Raw genomic sequence first — 16,389 nt, forward strand, 5'->3', positions numbered from 1 at the left:
AACAGCAAAGTAATCTATTCACTCTAGTCATGTGCTCACACCCTCTACCCTGTTATTGGCTGGAGGCTGCACACCAACTTTCCAAATGCTGAAGCCCAGACATGTCGGGAACACTGCCAAACAAGATTTAAAAAGAAGAAATTTCAGGTGGAGCGTGGACTCTTTGCAGATAAATAAATCTTCAAACACTGCTAGTGTTATTAGTGAGGAATGAAAGGCATTACTTTTGTGTAAGTTTGTACATTGTTAGGAAGATCCTGCTTATTATACCTTTAAGGTGGGCACAGAAAAACAAAACAAAGAATAACCCACGTTTTAATAACACGCTGCAATTCTGGAAAGTATGGTCAGTGTTTATTTGGCTTCAGCCAGCCGCTTGGCAGATGCTCATCCTTCACAAAAAAGTTTTCATGAATTTTTTATGTGCGGAAAATGAGATGCTGCAGTGCACAAAGGGGATTCATTCATTTAAGAATTTCTAGAAAAGTTGTGGAAAAAATAACATGATTAGTATTTGATAATTACAAATGGCAAGGACCAACTGAAAAATACATAGAAATTACAAATCCAGTTAACCGAAATTGTGAAGTGAAAATAAACCATAAAGACGCATGTCAACATAATCACACATCAGAATCATTATTTATGTGGATGTGGAGATCTAATTTTGGTTCACATTAAGACGTCATTAGTAAGTTATGCATATAGTAATGCGTGCTCTTGTTGTTTATAAATTCCTTTGAGCTTCAAGTGCTATGTGGACAACAAAATAATAAAAAAAACATGAATAGAATCTAACTGTGGTCCCAGTCTATAAATTATTGAATTGTTTTCAGGACATATAAATGATTATATATTATAATACCACACATAGTCTTTAAATTCCAGCCAGGCACATAGAGTATAAATGCGATATGAACACAAACACGGTCCTTTGGCGTCACCCAGTGGCGAAACACTGTAACTGCAGTTCCGGCGCACTTCCGCTCCTCCGAGTCAACAAGGAAGTTCCTCCGAGTCCTGTCTCCTCATCTCAAATCAGTCATAGATCGTCGTTTTTCGACAGGAAGGTGACCGATCTCCGGTCACTATGGCGATGTCAACGTTTCAAAAAGTCACCCTCGCGACATGCCTCGTGCTGTGCGTCGCGTTGCTGCTTCCCAAAATCCTCTTATCCCGCGGGAGGAAGGATGCTGCTGAGCGGCCGGAGGGTGCGTCATATTTCACGGTTTTTCTTTACCCTTTAGACGGATTCTGCTCTTCTTTGGTAGATTTTCGGATGTCAGAGTCAAGATTTTGAATTAATAGCTTTTGAAAGTTGTGACACGGTCCTTATTTTGTTACTATTTAAAGGCAAATAGTGTGTTGTACATCACTGGTGTATCATTGTTCCTGTAGTAACATTATCCTCCCTGAGGAGGGCGCTGAAAACAACAAAACATTTTCAAATTTATATTATGTAAACCCGCAGATGAAAATTAACCTTTAGACAAAGTATGACTTATTTAATCCAATTCAGTTCAGTTTAACTCTATTTGTGTACTGTCAATAAAATGCAATAAAAATATATATTGTAAGATGAAGGAAAATGTTTCTAATTCAGAATCAGATTGTTTGTTGTATGACCAGTATAAAAACTCAAACACATTCAACTTTTTAATTACATAAAAGAATGAAAGTCAGCCATAGATCCAGAAAATGTTTGACTAATGAATGAATCACTTATTAATCATTTATTTCTTAAGCTCTGACATTGAGCACATTAATGTCAGATCTTATTTATGGTTGGTAAACTAGATCAATAACCCCAAAGCCATCACTCCCACTTAACAGAAGTCAGCGGTTTTAAAGATTTAAAGAAATTCTCAGATATTTATTTATTATCTTCAAAATGACGCAATGTTAGACTCATCCTGAGCGCATCCTCCTCCTCCCTGTTGCAGGTTCAGGTCGTTTCCCTCCAATGATGCACCGTCAGATGGCTCCGGAGGGCCGAGGCCAGAGGGCCGCGGGATCCGGCTACTCCAGGGCCCACAACTCCGAGGCCATAGCCAAGACCAAGGGAGCAGGAACCGGGACAGGAACCGGAGGGAAATCCAACCTGGCGGGGCAAATCATACCTGTGTACGGCTTTGGGATTCTATTCTACATCCTCTACATACTGTTCAAGGTGAGTACAAACATGGCTGCTGAGATCAAAAGGAGAAGAAAGTAAATGGCCTTGGCCTTGCTTTTTATATAGCGCTTTTCTACCTATTGGTACTCAAAGCACTTTACAGTCACAGACACATCTACCCATTCACTCACACAAGTACACACACATTCACACACCAGCACCTGGGGGTTCAGTGTCTTGCTCAAGGACACTTCGGCATGTGGCACATTCCAGGGATTGAACCGCTAGCCTCTGGTTCGTGGACAACCCGCTCTACCTACTGAGCCACAGCTTTCTGTCTCCAGGTTTGTATTGATAGTGTAGATGTTTGATTTGAATTTTCTCAACTTAGTTCTTGCAGCTGTTAACAACATTCCCTCCTGATTTGCAGTTACTAGTACAGTATCAGAGTCTGCATTTACAACTGAATCTAAAGTATTTCAGACTGAAATAAAAACCCTAAAGAAATGAATAAGCGTTTACATGGTTTTCTATAAAAGAATAATGTCAGAGGTGAAGGTGAACATGGGAATGGTTAGTAATCCTTTTTATTGTCTTCCTGTCAGATCACATCTAAGGGGAACAGCAAGCCGTCGGAGAGCAGGTTCCCTTCAGTCCGCTCAGAGAACATGAAGAGAAAGATCAGTGAGTTTCATTCATTCTACTTAATGTCATTTTCAGAAGACACATTCTTGTTCAGGGCTGCGATAGTTTACAAATTGTACATTTGTGTTCGTCATTGTCATATTAGGAGCGCTCACCATGTGTGCCAGTATGTGTCGGAACATCAGCATCAGTGCAAGCACCCATTATCATCTCCCCTATATACTGTACATAGTGTATAATGTACATTATATGTGCTTCATGTGTGCTTCATTCAGATGTATGAATGTATCTGATGCTTTCAGAATTCCTCCTGTTAAAAGGAGTTTTTTTTCTTCCCTTATTGCCTTAGAACTTGCTCTGGGGGGATCTTGATACAGTTTGGATTGCTATTGATGCAATACAAAAAAAAAAAAAAAAGCATTGGATTGAATTAAAAGCCCTGACTGTCACATCTGCACTATGTCACATAAAGTCTCAGAAATTTCCGTCCAGTCTCAAAGGCCTGCTCGTGTTAGTAGTCCATTAACCTAATGAGAAAAAAATGAATGCTGACATATTGAGTCCCATAAAGCAACATACCGTGAGATGTATGGGCGTCCACCCAGGCCGCGAAGAAAAAAACGTCTGCAGCTGATCGATACTGTGTGTTTAAAGTTGTGCAGATACCCCGTGGCTCTTCCTTTCCCCTAATGGTTTCCCTTCTTTGCCCTCAGCTGACTTTGAGCTGGCTCAGCTGCAGGAGAAGCTGAGGGAGACGGAGCTGGTGATGGAGAATATTGTCTCCAACGCCCACCACAGTCCCGACAGGTGAGGAGGAGGAGTCACGTCTCATTCCCCTGACAGGAATAACTGTCTCGGTTGAGCTCTTTTTTTTATTTTGTGTCTTCCAAAACCACCATCAGGACAAACATGACAGAGCAGAAAATAGGAAATCAAACTAAAAATGCACAATTTTTAGATCAACAAGTTTAGTTGTCCGTCTGAACTGCAGGCTGAAGGCGGTGACGGCCGACCAGGAGGAGAGTCTCCTGCAGCAGCTGACGGAGATAACTCGGGTGATGCAGGAGGGCCAGCTGGTGGAGGGGATGGCTCCAGAGAAGAAGCCTCAGGATGACTGGGAAGGTTAGTGAATGCTGCACCCTCAGCTGTGACTGTTACATTCTGATAAAGAGACCTACAGAAAGACTTAACACTTCACGAAAAATTGGCTTATTTTTTGTTTGGCATCAAGTTGTAAAGAGAAATTATTACTTTTGTTGCTCAGCGTGTGCTTCATGCACTCTTTAAGTGCTTCTATATATACCATTGTTTTGTTGCAGCTGTATCTATTCATGTTTGTAGTTGCATAAGAAAACGTGTGGTACTGAATATGTGCTAAATACATACTTTGTAGGGCTCTGCAGGAATAGAAAAGTTGCCTGTGGTTGACGTGGTCATGTATAGTTATGCAGATTAGCTACATCTGCTTGGACAAGATTTTTCCTCAACCAACAGACCTCTGACCAGAGATTCCAACTCAGCTGCTTACACGCAGTGACAAACATGACCTGAAACATCAATCAGAATGTAAGGTTTCTGACGTTTTTTTGACACAGTGGAGCATCAGATCTACCAGTGATAAACCAGGAGAACTTTTTTTCCCCAAAAGTATTGAAAACACTGAATTCATTCAGTTGATGAAGATATCCGATTCTTGCTTCTCTCTTCTTTTCACGCACTTGTTTGAACAAGTTGTTGTTTTGAACCGTTCCACCGTTAAAGCGCTCAGCAATCATTTTTACTAACGGCAGTCTTAACGTCAGTCCTGTTCTGTTTCTGTCCCTCAACTCATGATGTCACCTGATGTTTTCCCTACGTTGGGGTCAACATGCGCAGAAAAAAAGGATTTATTCCACCCAGAGAGAAACAGAGTTTACACCTGAGAATTCCATCCTGGCACTCCAGTTAGTTCACACTGAGATCTTTACATGGGGCAATTTTATTGTGACTGGGCTATTATTGTGATTATTAGTGAAATTTTAGTGTCCATGTAAAGGCAACCAGTGCTTCAAAATATGAACACTATCTGTTTCCTTTATTTCTTAATTTATTTATTTTTTTTCTCACCAGGAAGTCAACCTATCTTTCTTTCACTTCCTTAAAATCTCTCTAAAGTTTCACTTTCACAGTTAATTTTCATACTGGCTTGAATTTATTTTAAGTTTTACGCAGTAGTAGGTATGTACTTCTTCTTAAAAATAGTTTTTAAGCCTTCAACAAACCTTAGGTTACAGTGTAACCTACAATACTGAACACAGTCTAGAAATATTCTGATTATGTCCTGCCAATCAGTTGTAATTGCATGATCTTAGATTGAGGCAGATTTGTGACACACACTCAAAGGAACGCTGACTAATTAATGATTTGTTACATTCCTTTCCACAGATTATCTTGAGGAGCCTCAATCTTACTGGGAACATTCCAGCTGCTGCTGTCAGCACGGCCAGCAGACAGAGGCAGAGAGGACAGACGCCGACGAGGCCGACCTGGTGGAAAACCTTCCTGAGGACGTCGCAGGTGGAGAAGAGGCCGAAGTAACAGAGGACCGGAGCGAAGATACTGTGAGGGAGTCTGGTTCAACAGCAGTAAGTGGAGAAGATGTGCCAGAGAGAGATTTAAATGAGAAGGAGCATAAGGAGGGAGGGGCTCGCGTTGATCTGGGCGTCCCCGAGGAGGACTTGGCCGGAGTCCTGGAGGAGCTGGAGCTCACGCTGAAGATGACGACCATGATGGAGCAGGAAAAGATGGAGGACTTCATCCGGCCGATAGAGACAGAAACACCCTGCAGCTCGGTCAGGCGGAGGAACAAGAGGAGGAGGGCAAAGAAAGACGGTCACTGACTCCAGCATGATGCACATAAAACTCAAGCCTGGGCCTGGTTTGTGAGTGCAGATCCAGTCTGTTCTCCTCAGATGGGCAGTAGCATGGAAGTCGGTGGTAGCATGAAAATGAATCGCCTGCCTAGTTTAGCTATACTTGAAGTGAATAAATGAGAAAATGTGTGTAGAAGGCACAGATTGATATCACTATGGTCAGCTTTAAACAACAGCTAGAGTCTTGAAATAAGAGCCTCTTTTAAATAATGCTTACTGTCTGATAATGCCAGTATGCAAAATGTAGAAATTCAGCAAGTTTTGACTGAGTATACACTGCTGCTAAAAAGTTAAGAGCCCGCTTCTGGATTTTCTACAATTCTGCACAAAAATGACTGAAAACATCAGCAGATTTGAACACAAATCCTGAAGACAAAGTGAACCCAATCAAACAAATGTAACAGAAATATTATACTTGCGTATTTGTTTATTCAGGAAAATGAGCCAGTATTACATATCTGTGAGTTGCAAAACTAAGTGCACCTCTAGGATTGTTAGTTAATTTCAAGGCCAAATTAAAGTCCATGTGTTCAGAAGTGTTTCCATCAATGTAATGAGACTCAGGTGTCATTTAGTGGCCTGTTTCGTTTAAAATTAATCAGGGATTTGTCTCATCTTCACAACATGCGTTTGTGGAAGTGTATGACATGAACAAAGGAGCTTTCTGTGGACCTCACTGGAACTTCCAAATCCACAGTCAGACTAAATTCAGTGTGTGTGTGATAACCCCCCCCCCCCCCCCCCCCCCCGACATCTAAGACCTGAAGTGGTCCTGTACTAAGGAATGGGCTAAACTCCCATCTAACTGCTGAAGATAACTGATCAGCAGTCACTGGAAACATTTAGTTGCCATTATTGTTGCACAAGAGAACCACGTCAGATACTGAAAACAAGGGCGAACATACTTTCAACTCACAGATATGTACAAATGAATAATTTTCCCGAATAAACAAATATTTGTTTTTAATTTGTTTGATCAGGTCCTCATTGCCTACTTTCAGGACTTGTGCTTATACTTTGAGTCATTTTTACGCAGAAATGTAGAAAATTCTGAAGGAAGAACTTTTAAGCAGCACTGTATAATAACAAAGTTTCCAGGACTGATGTCACATTTCCTGAAAAGGTGGACACCGGTGCACAAATGCAGTATTTAGATCTGCCGCTGACTGGTTTTTATCTCATTCCATCTGCTGAAGCCTTTATCTCAGACATTTCTTTTTCTTTTAAGGTGATCTAGCATTATTGACATCAAGTGCTTCAAGTAGATAAATTAGACTAAGTGATAAGGGTGAATTTGCAAATAAATATTAGCACAATACTTAATTAGTGTAATTCACTGGGACAGTTGTGCCTTTTCTCACCTTAGTCACCAAAAGTCATGGAGTCTTTACATCCAAAGAGAACTCCAGATTCATTGATTTCATTTAACACCCTTAACAGGAAGAAACTGCTATGAACTGTGCTAAATTGAAGAAAGGGGGGGTCAACACCTGTTCTCTTTAAGCTTTCACAAAGTTGTCACAAAAGCATCTGAACATGCTTAAAATGTTTAAAATACTGTGAATAAATTAATAAATTCTTTTGGGTCCTCTGATTACTCCTGTTTCTTTATGGCTTCTAATTTCAGTCACTTTATACCATCAGACTATCTGATTAATAGTGATACTGTACAGCCAAATGCATTTTAACAACTAATGCGACGAATGCAACTAGGAGCAGCAGCACAATTCAAAAAACAGAGTTTATTACTTGTATAATGGTACATTTTAGTCATACAAAAGCAACATCACATGGGTTGATGTTAGCGGAGAATCATTTGGATAAACAGTATAGTGAGTGGCACGTCACATCAACTTTCTCCTCTAACAATTTCTCTGTTGCAGTAAGTGTCAGGTTGGATCTACAGGAAGCGGATCACTGATCAGCCGTTTGCCTCAGTGCTCCATTGGCTCGTCGGGTCCCTCTCCAGCGGCGGCGGCGGCGGCGGGTTCATCTGCAGGCTGGGCAACCTGAGACACACACACAAACGTGGGTTTTAAAATTCATGTTTTCATACTGAATCACTGCAGAAATTGTTGTTTCTATAATTAAACAACCCCAAACTGGGCTGGATAAAGCCTTGCCTTTCTCTGTGGCCTCTCCTCCAAGCCCTCCAGGAATGGGGCGACATCATCGTCATCATAAATGGTGAACTCCATTTCTTTTCCCACAATGCCAATGGAAACATTCTGAAAGAATAAGACATTTTCCTAAGAAACGGGCTGTATGCTGCTGTACATTTAAGCCTACTGCATGAGGTTTTACTCTAACACCCCAATATAATGTGGAATTTATTACAAAGCTCTTCAGATTGATACAGACAAATATTTCATCACAGATAGTGCAGCTTATATTTTAGACAAAGATAACTGATGCTATGTACAGGCTGAGGGTGAGGAGCGGACAAAGATGGGATACCTTGGTGGTGAGGTCCTGCTCGGCGGGGAGGGTTTCTCTGAGAGCACGAAGGCCATGCTGGACCAGGTCATTCAGATTACCTGACAACAAAACCCACTTGTGAATGTGATGCATCAGATTTTGCACTATAAAGCTGCTAAATGAGATCTGACGCGGGATTACTATATATTTAAATGACATAATTTCACAAACAACAACACTTAACTAATCTCAAGAGCCAAATTAAACAGTAAAACTGATTTATTAAGTATCTCATGGTTTTCATTACACCATGTTTCCGTTAAGTGTGAACATGTGTACTAAGATTAAAAGTGAAATCTTACAGTCTGAGAACTTGTCCATGCACCTCTCTAGGTAAGTGCGGGCAGACTGGGAGCGCGCTCCGATGGACATGGCTTTGCAGTCAAAGTAGTTTGCAGACGGGCAAGTCTGGAAGATGTGAGGTCCCATATCCTGCGAGACACATAACAAATAAATATGGTGATGATTATGGTGGTCTTCAACCACAGGTCACACCATACATCAGTCAGGTTAGATATTTCAACAGCATGTGTGGGCAAACTTACATCATAGCCAGCAATGAGGAGTCCAACACCGTAGGGTCTCCGTCCATACCTCTGTGTTGGGATTTGGGTTTCTGCAGTTTCAGTCAAGGATCACTGCTGCTGTTCACAACTATCATTTTAATTGTCGGGGGCAACTTAACAGAAAAGTGTCCAGTTTAGGCAGAGTTAAATGACCTATTCAATTCAATCCTCACATCTTAGCAACGACATTATCAATTCAGAACTTCTACCGTAGAAAGGATACTGCTGCCAATAAGAGAGACAAGACGTGACGCGGGAAGGGGCCTGTCGAACACAAATCGAGAGTCCAAGCACTCCTGACGCATGAAGTTACTGCATGAGAGAAGGTGTTGACATTAAATAAAACTCCATTACATAACGAGTGCGTATATTTATTGTATATGTGATGCGCTGTAACCTACCACAGCAGCCTGGCATCAGCAGTCAGTCCGGCAATGGAGATGCCGATGTGGTTGTCGACATGAAGGATCTTCTTCTGGTGGGCAGCCAGTTCTGACTGGGCTCTCTGCAAAGTAACAAAGCATGGCACACTAATCATGAGGGATCAGTTACTTGAAATTTGACACCTTGACTCCTTGTTGCTGGGCTGTGTTATAATATACACTAACGTACACTAGTAAGAATGGACGCCTTCTCATTTCATTTCATTCATAAATTCTAACGAATAACTGTTTTAACTAGTGTCAAAGGTCCACTTTCATGACAGAGATTATAGTTACCTTTTACTTGACACAACACATTTTCCTTTTCATATTAATGAGAGTTTAGAGTAATCTGACAGTCAAAGACAAATTTAGGCAACCTGGAATAATTATAGCCAATGAGTTAAAAAGGACAATTTTATTAAGTTCAGTTTAGGGTCTCTACACTCTTAAGTGGACAATGTCTGACTGAAGACCAGTCATGTGCAATAAATGGTTTCGTGGCAATGCCCAATGGGGGAAGTTAACAACAGCAACAGAATGACAAGACAAAACTATCTGACTGTACCTTTAGTGCAACCAGGACTGCATGACTTTTGGATTTAAGTCCTACAGTTGCAGAGCCTTGCTTCACTGCCTCCATGGCATACTCGATCTGATGAATACGGCCCTGGGAAAGCATCGACACGAATAACATTGTTAAGGCGTTATGAGATGGCATGCTAATGATGCAGACATGTACTGGTTGCCTTTGTATGTCTGTCGCTAATCGCAAACTCACCTGTGGGCTCCATACCGTCACGTCGTTGTCGTATTGATTGCGGAACTAAAGATAAAAACAAGCCATAATTTGACAGAGGCATTCAAATTAAATGCAGCATTTACTACAATAACACACACGCTGGACTTACATAGTTGTCTTGCATTATTAGCCGTTATCCTGGTTACATATCCTTTCCTAACTACACAAGATCCTGAGCTCGTCTGCTCTGTTGACTCTTTTAGACCAGGGTTTTAAATTACTATCATGCTGAATAATAGATAACCCTGTATTTTTGTTAAGCCTCTTACGGAAGAGAACCATGCAACCAAATACAAGCATCGCGCTAGCTAAGAGTGCTAACTGTGATGTTCAGCACTTGGTACCTATTTAATTCCGATCTGCGGAAAGCTATCTTTAGCTATCATTATCCGAATAAAATCCAGACAACGTCAGAGTCTGGAATTATTAAAGTGAATACAATGATTTTGACTTAACAAAACAAGTTCATAGCCGAAGGCCGGTGGACTGAGGGAAAACGAAAGTAAAGGCATCATACTTCCATTGCTAGTTTTCAATGTGGCTAACTCCTGCTAGCTAATTTGCGTTAGCCTGCTAACAATCCAACTAGCTAACTCATACGAAATGCAGGTATATGTTGTTATATTTCGCTATTGGGAGCTTAGTGATTATTTGATGGAGAGTATCGCGGTGACTATTAGCCACGAGACGTTTATTTAAACACACATCATTTAGTTTATGCAGCTAACATTAGCAGTCACTGTTTTGCTTACTCACAGTGCCGTCAAAAGTTAGCTAACTAACGTTAGCTTAGTGTGAGTCAGTGAACTCCACTTTCAAGAGTTCCTCGCAGATGATAGCACATAAACGTGCTATGATATTTATTGTCTACATAGTCATATTGCAAAATATTAAACTGTCCGACATATATCATATTTCATTCATACTTACCATCTCTGCTTATGAATGTGTCTTCTCTCCTCCGCCTGCGCTGCGATCCTAGCTCGATTTATTTTCCTGAACAGTGCGTCAGGGAAAACAGCAGAGCAACGATTTCAAATCACTGATCAAACGAGTGAATCTGCAAACTAAGATTATTTTATCTCGGAACATTTTTTTAACTTAAAAATAATATAAAAATAAAATTCATAGATGTACACACTTCAGAAATAGACTTTACTTCGCATAATGTTATATAATACACACTTTTAGAATATTCTGTTTACATTTTGATACTGTGTGAACGTTTTACGGCATTTAATAACTCCAAAGTATTTTCTTAAACTATGTACACTTTAAAACTCCACATAATAAGACTTTATGTTGTACTTTGCATTAATTTCCAGGTTAAATCTGCCTGTTAATTCTCGAGTCTTCCGAGTTGCAGTGTTTTTATATAAACACTAGGCGGCAGCAGTAAATTAGAAGAAGACACTGTACGGCGTCGTTGGTTTGGGGACATCGATAAGGGCCATGAATAACTCATGCACAACAATCCTGAAGAAAGATGAGGGGTCAGTCCCTAGGTTCCGTCACGTAGACGTCCGTGGTGGGTATTATCCTTACTTCTGATGTCTTACCATGCTTTAGAGTTATTTTCATGTATGATATTGCAATTTTAACTGACACAACAAGCAAAACAAGATGCAACATCTGGATGTAAAATCACTTGTTTCACAGAGATCGAAATATGCAGCAACATTGTGTCACTTCCTCTGGCATTTTTGAAATAACGTTAGTGGGATAAACTACACACAGATAATGATAATGAAAATAAACACATTACAAGTAGCAGTAGTAGTCCTGTATTCAGTATCATTGGTGGAAAATTAGTGAAAATTCAAAAGCATTTGTAAAAAGTTGGCAGTAACAGTTCATGTGCTGCCTGTGTGTGTGTGTGTGTTTTAAAGTTAAATGTCACCCATTTTAATAATTCACATATGGTATTCTGTGTGGCAGAGCACTTTAGTCAATACTCCTCATTCACTGCACTTTTCTGAAAGCTTAACAGGAGGACTAACTCATGAGCTTTGAGAGCAAGAATGGTCTTTCCTGACAGACAATAGCAAACCAAACCAAATTAGGTTTAAAAACAAATTAGGTTTCAGATAATAATCTTATTTTTTTTCTCGTACTAAGATAAATTCAGCATAAATTCAGCATTTCCCTCACAGGATGAATAAAATCTATTAATCTATCTATCTATCTATCTATCTATCTATCTATCTATGGAGTAACACTTTCTCACATGGTGCAGGGAGTTTCTTGTTTTTTAATAAAGTGCTGCCAAAATGGACGACGAAGTTGCGGTAGTCATCTTATCAATTTGAACCTATGGATGAATATAACTCCCACTCCTACGTTTACCTATTTCAGCAACTACCTGCATCAGGAGAGTCCTTTATCAGAAGAAATACAAATTAAATGTCCTTTGAGTGCCGCTGCTTTATTTAGAAATGACAACAATCTTATAATGATTTCACTATGTCTTATCAGAACACAGTGAGGTTGCCTTCTGCAATATTGAGTGGTATAACATTCAGTATAACAAGGATTTATTGAGTGTGCTCACAGTCGAGTGCCACAGTGAAGCCCCATCCTTTGTTCCACTAGACGGGTAAAAGCCAGCAATTGCTGGTCACGAAAATGAGGCTCTGAGAGAGATCCTCGTGGATTCAGTGTGTTTGCATTGGACTTTGTAATTTCTGCCCGTAAATGATAGCTTATATTGGTTTGCTGTAAAACACCAAATCTCCACCTGTTTTCCTAGTAGTGGTATGCAAATATGTTTAAATATATAGAAAACCTAAAAAATGTAATTTACAAGAAAATCATTTTACTTTTATGACCCCTCCAGTTTATTTTAGCTATTGCATTCGGATCCTAATACACCTTTTATCTCTTTCAGCGGCTCTGAAGAAGTCTGCTTTCTTACAGTGGAAATCACACTGTTGTGGAGCAGCTCTACAGGTGGAGGAATGCGGACAGGTGTGTGGTGAGTTTACCAGTGAGCCTGCAATAAAGGTGGATTTTTTTCAAACTTCAACTTGTATACATCCTCTGTTACTCCATAAATTCTTTTCTGTCCTTTTACTTTTAATTTCTCAAATGTCTCTTGCCATGATGCGTGTCTCTGCAGAGTGATAAATGGCCACTGAAAGCCTCATCCTCTCCTATGTCCAGTACCCTGTGTCTGGTTTTATGCTTGGCCACCGCTCGCCATTCTTTTCCTCTGTTAATGATATCTGATGTACCCTTGATCCGGGATGGGAGGGGGTGAATTAGTAGGACTGTGCTGACGAGCTCTCCTGCTCTGCCAAGGCAGCGGCAGCACGGCGGCGGCCATTACATCAGCGCGCCAACCTCCTCCTTTGTGATTGAGATTGTAGGAGCTGTGCTGAGCTCAGCATGTTTTCTTTTTTTTTTTTTCCTTTCCTGGGGGCCTCATTTAACTCTGCCAAACACCCCCACCCCTCCCGTTTAATTTTTCAAATGGAGAGCAGCCTGAGTCACTGTGTGATGGGTCCAAGCCACAATGTGGACCCACATGTGGTGGCGATGGAGACGGCGTTTTAAGGAATAGAAGAAAGTGTGACTGAGACCAATCCTCTGCTCGTGTTCGGTGTATTACTTAAACAGCAAACTCACCCAGCTTTTCTCTGACTAGATATTTCTTTGTGTATTTCGTATGCAATTGCACATTTTTTTTTCACTTTTACTTTACTGAATCTTTTACCTGAGCTGCCGTCACACCTGAGGATGTATTTGTTTATTTATGGAATTCATTTTGTGTTCTGAATGGCTCAAAATTCCCCAAATCCCATTTGCTTGTAGCTAAAAATAGGTCAGCGATGTGTTTCGGTCTGGAAAATGACTGGACTAATGGGTGGGAAAGGTGGCGGCTCTGCCAAGGTTGCATTAAGCTGGCAGCTATCCTATAACAAGGCAGGTCAGGGGTCGCCAGGCGCACAGCAAACGGAGGGAAAGCCATCTCTGCCCCTCCCTCCGATAAGTTTTATGGGTCTTGGAGCTGCATGTCGTCATTGACTTCTAACATTTCCTACAGCATAAGGCCAGAGCATACGAGTGAGATAAGAGGTGAGGAGGGAGTTTTGCAGAGACGCTGGTCGCTGCCGTCAGTCTCCTGGTGTTGACGAAAGTGCCTATGCAGCATTTCAGTAGCAAATGGCTGAAGAGGCTTTTACTGGCTCAAAAAAAAAAAAAGAAAGAAAAAAAAGCTGTACATTGTGGGCACTTAATAACATCAGCAGGTATATTTATTGAATCTTTGCTCCGTCTATGTACCTAAAGGATAGACAGTGAATAAGTACCACACCACACATGTCTGGTGTCTCTACATTAAGGCGTGCAATAGGTTTTCTTTAAACCGTCTCATGCCAGAAAACCTTACACGAGCACTTGATGGCTTTTGAGTCATTCAAATTGTGATTGAAAAATACATTTCACTGTAAGAAGGAAATGCAGTCCTGGAAGAAGTTGATTTAACTCATTATGTGAACAGTGATTAGGATTCTTTCTATCCATCATTTTTATAGTTTTAATGCCAGGAAATGCACCCACACCAGTGCCCGAGTACCAGAATCCATCATTTTAATGTTCTGACTTCATCTGACCACAGCTCACAGGACACTTTAAAAAAAAAAAAACCTTCTTCTAAAAGGAGATTTGCCTGCTGGAGAGCCTAACTTTTAATCTATGCTGTGACGATTTTCCTTTTCTAAAAACAATCTTCCTTGGAGTACACAGAGAACAATGCCACAGAATGTGATCAGACTTTTCACTGCAGAGTTGCTTTTGTCGAGGTGACCTCCCTCAACCGCGTTCAGGAAGACATCCACTGACTGTAAAATTAGCTGCAGGAAAACCCCTTTAGTTTTGTGTCTTTAAAACAGGGCTTCCTCTAGAAAACTCCACACAGACTCAAACCTTTGGTTACAGTGTAGTGTGGAGTTTTCTCTCGTTAGAGGCTCTGGATCTTTGAGGTGATTAGGAACTTCATTGTAACCTTTCTTCTTCTTTGTATCCAGCTTATTTCTTTTTCTAGACAGGCTTTAGTGATCACAGTATCCGTCTCTGACCTGTTAATCTATTGAGCTGACCCCCTGTGGTGTTTCAGAACTAGTTTTTAAGAAGTGCTGAGAGTGCCCTTTGGCATCAGTCCTATGACAAACAGGGGTTTGCAATTAACCCACCTTTCGCAAGACCATAGGCAAATGTTCTGTGCTTCTTTTACCACTGTCACCCGTTTCAGGGAACAGGATATTTTACTTCAGACATGTGGTCTTTTTTTCTAACATTTTTATTTATTTATTTATTTTTTATTTGGTTTTTGTGTCTGTGTTGGATAACTTATATGCAGGAAATGGTACAGCGTGGACTGGAACAAGCGCCACATTGAGGACTGTTTGTGGAGCTCCCGCAAGCGGAACAAGCTGTTTTGCTTTAGACCCAAAATAAAGGCGAGTAAGCAAGATATCCAGAAAGTCCAGAAATAAAACAAAACTCAGTATAAAAAAATATTTGCCTCTTGCTGGAATTGTAACCCAGTCTCAGATGAAATTCCTGTAATTTTCCCCTCTTAGTACCTTGCCAGGAATTCAAACTGGAACGCTTCTTCATGTTGCTCGAACATTTATTGTCTGTGTCTGCTATCGCTGTGGGTGATTCAATTTTCAGACCACCCGCATCACAGCATCGCCAATGCCAAAGGACACGTTTTCTAAATGGCTGCACTCCGAGGTAAGGCTGTCAACAGCAGGAAGTGACGGGTGCATAATACCATACGTCATACATAGGCCAGTCATGAACGTACGGCGATGAATTCTGGGCTCAAAGATGCCACCCACTCACTGTAATGAAAACTACTTGCTAGGTGAATGAGCCAAAAAAGTTTCCGACCTGCCAATTTCCTTTCTCGTTTTGCAGCACACTGCATGTGTGCAACTGTGTTCCCCCTGTTGACCTCACAAACAGCCATTCAGTCAACCCGTATACTTCACAAAACTCACATTTTTAGGTGCTGGGAACTTTGTTTGCAAGAAAACGCACCCTGTCAACAGTGTCCAGTGTCCGTGGCCTTTACCTGTGTAATCCTGTGTGGGGTTCACTGGGGAAATAAAAAATGTATTTACCATGATGCGTGCTCATCTGTGTTCTATTAAAAAGCCACCAATAGAGAAGAGAGAGACATCCACCCACTTCCTCTACAGTAACATGAAGCACTTGAGTAACAAACCAAGAGTTTCAGAGAGAAGTTGATAGCCTTCCCATTTCCTCACCGATGACCTGGTAGAGTGGGCGACACGGACAGCAACTATTCAACATCTGAAAGGTATGGGGGGGTAGAGGTTTACAAAGCCATCCAAGCATCCCACATGGAGCAGCGCAGACTGTCAGGTTGAATCAAGTCAACAAATGAACTCTGCTCCACTGATTTAGTATTGAACTC

At 40.9% G+C, this 16,389-nt stretch overlaps 2 protein-coding genes across 2 annotated transcripts; one reads left to right on the forward strand and one right to left on the reverse strand.

The window, feature by feature from the left end:
- Positions 1-894: 894 nt before the first annotated feature.
- ric3b (RIC3 acetylcholine receptor chaperone b) lies at positions 895-6,391 on the forward strand. The gene is made up of 6 exons (XM_084554743.1): positions 895-1,211; positions 1,944-2,170; positions 2,722-2,800; positions 3,475-3,568; positions 3,753-3,883; positions 5,186-6,391. Exons 1-6 carry the CDS (start codon positions 1,091-1,093, stop codon positions 5,638-5,640), a joined length of 1,107 nt encoding a protein of 368 aa, XP_084410869.1. The 5' UTR covers positions 895-1,090; the 3' UTR covers positions 5,641-6,391.
- A 1,004-nt stretch (positions 6,392-7,395) lies between these two features.
- Positions 7,396-10,973, reverse strand: psma1 (proteasome 20S subunit alpha 1). Its single transcript, XM_084555440.1, has 10 exons — positions 10,872-10,973; positions 9,921-9,965; positions 9,708-9,809; positions 9,119-9,222; positions 8,941-9,029; positions 8,697-8,767; positions 8,454-8,583; positions 8,131-8,210; positions 7,797-7,901; positions 7,396-7,682 (listed from the first exon to the last, which is right to left on the reverse strand). The coding sequence occupies exons 1-10, from the start codon at positions 10,872-10,874 to the stop codon at positions 7,608-7,610; spliced, it is 804 nt and encodes a 267-aa protein (XP_084411566.1). The 5' UTR covers positions 10,875-10,973; the 3' UTR covers positions 7,396-7,607.
- Positions 10,974-16,389: the final 5,416 nt, after the last annotated feature.

Source organism: Chelon labrosus (assembly GCF_963514085.1).
Source record: "Chelon labrosus genome assembly, chromosome: 11".
NCBI lineage: Eukaryota > Metazoa > Chordata > Actinopteri > Mugiliformes > Mugilidae > Chelon > Chelon labrosus.

What these genes read in the sequence shown, in the direction of transcription:
- ric3b (XM_084554743.1), top strand. Translation starts at nt 1,091, where the DNA reads ATGGCGATGTCAACGTTTCAAAAAGTCACCCTCGCGACATGCCTCGTG. An exon ending in TCCTCTACATACTGTTCAAG is followed by an intron (nt 2,171 to 2,721) that starts GTGAGTACAAAC and finishes TCTTCCTGTCAG; the next exon opens with ATCACATCTAAGGGGAACAG. An exon ending in GCCCACCACAGTCCCGACAG is followed by an intron (nt 3,569 to 3,752) that starts GTGAGGAGGAGG and finishes TCTGAACTGCAG; the next exon opens with GCTGAAGGCGGTGACGGCCG.
- psma1 (XM_084555440.1), bottom strand. An exon ending in TGTCTCTCTTATTGGCAGCA is followed by an intron (nt 8,768 to 8,940) that starts GTATCCTTTCTA and finishes CTGAAACTGCAG; the next exon opens with AAACCCAAATCCCAACACAG. An exon ending in AGGAGAGGCCACAGAGAAAG is followed by an intron (nt 7,683 to 7,796) that starts GCAAGGCTTTAT and finishes TGTGTGTCTCAG; the next exon opens with GTTGCCCAGCCTGCAGATGA.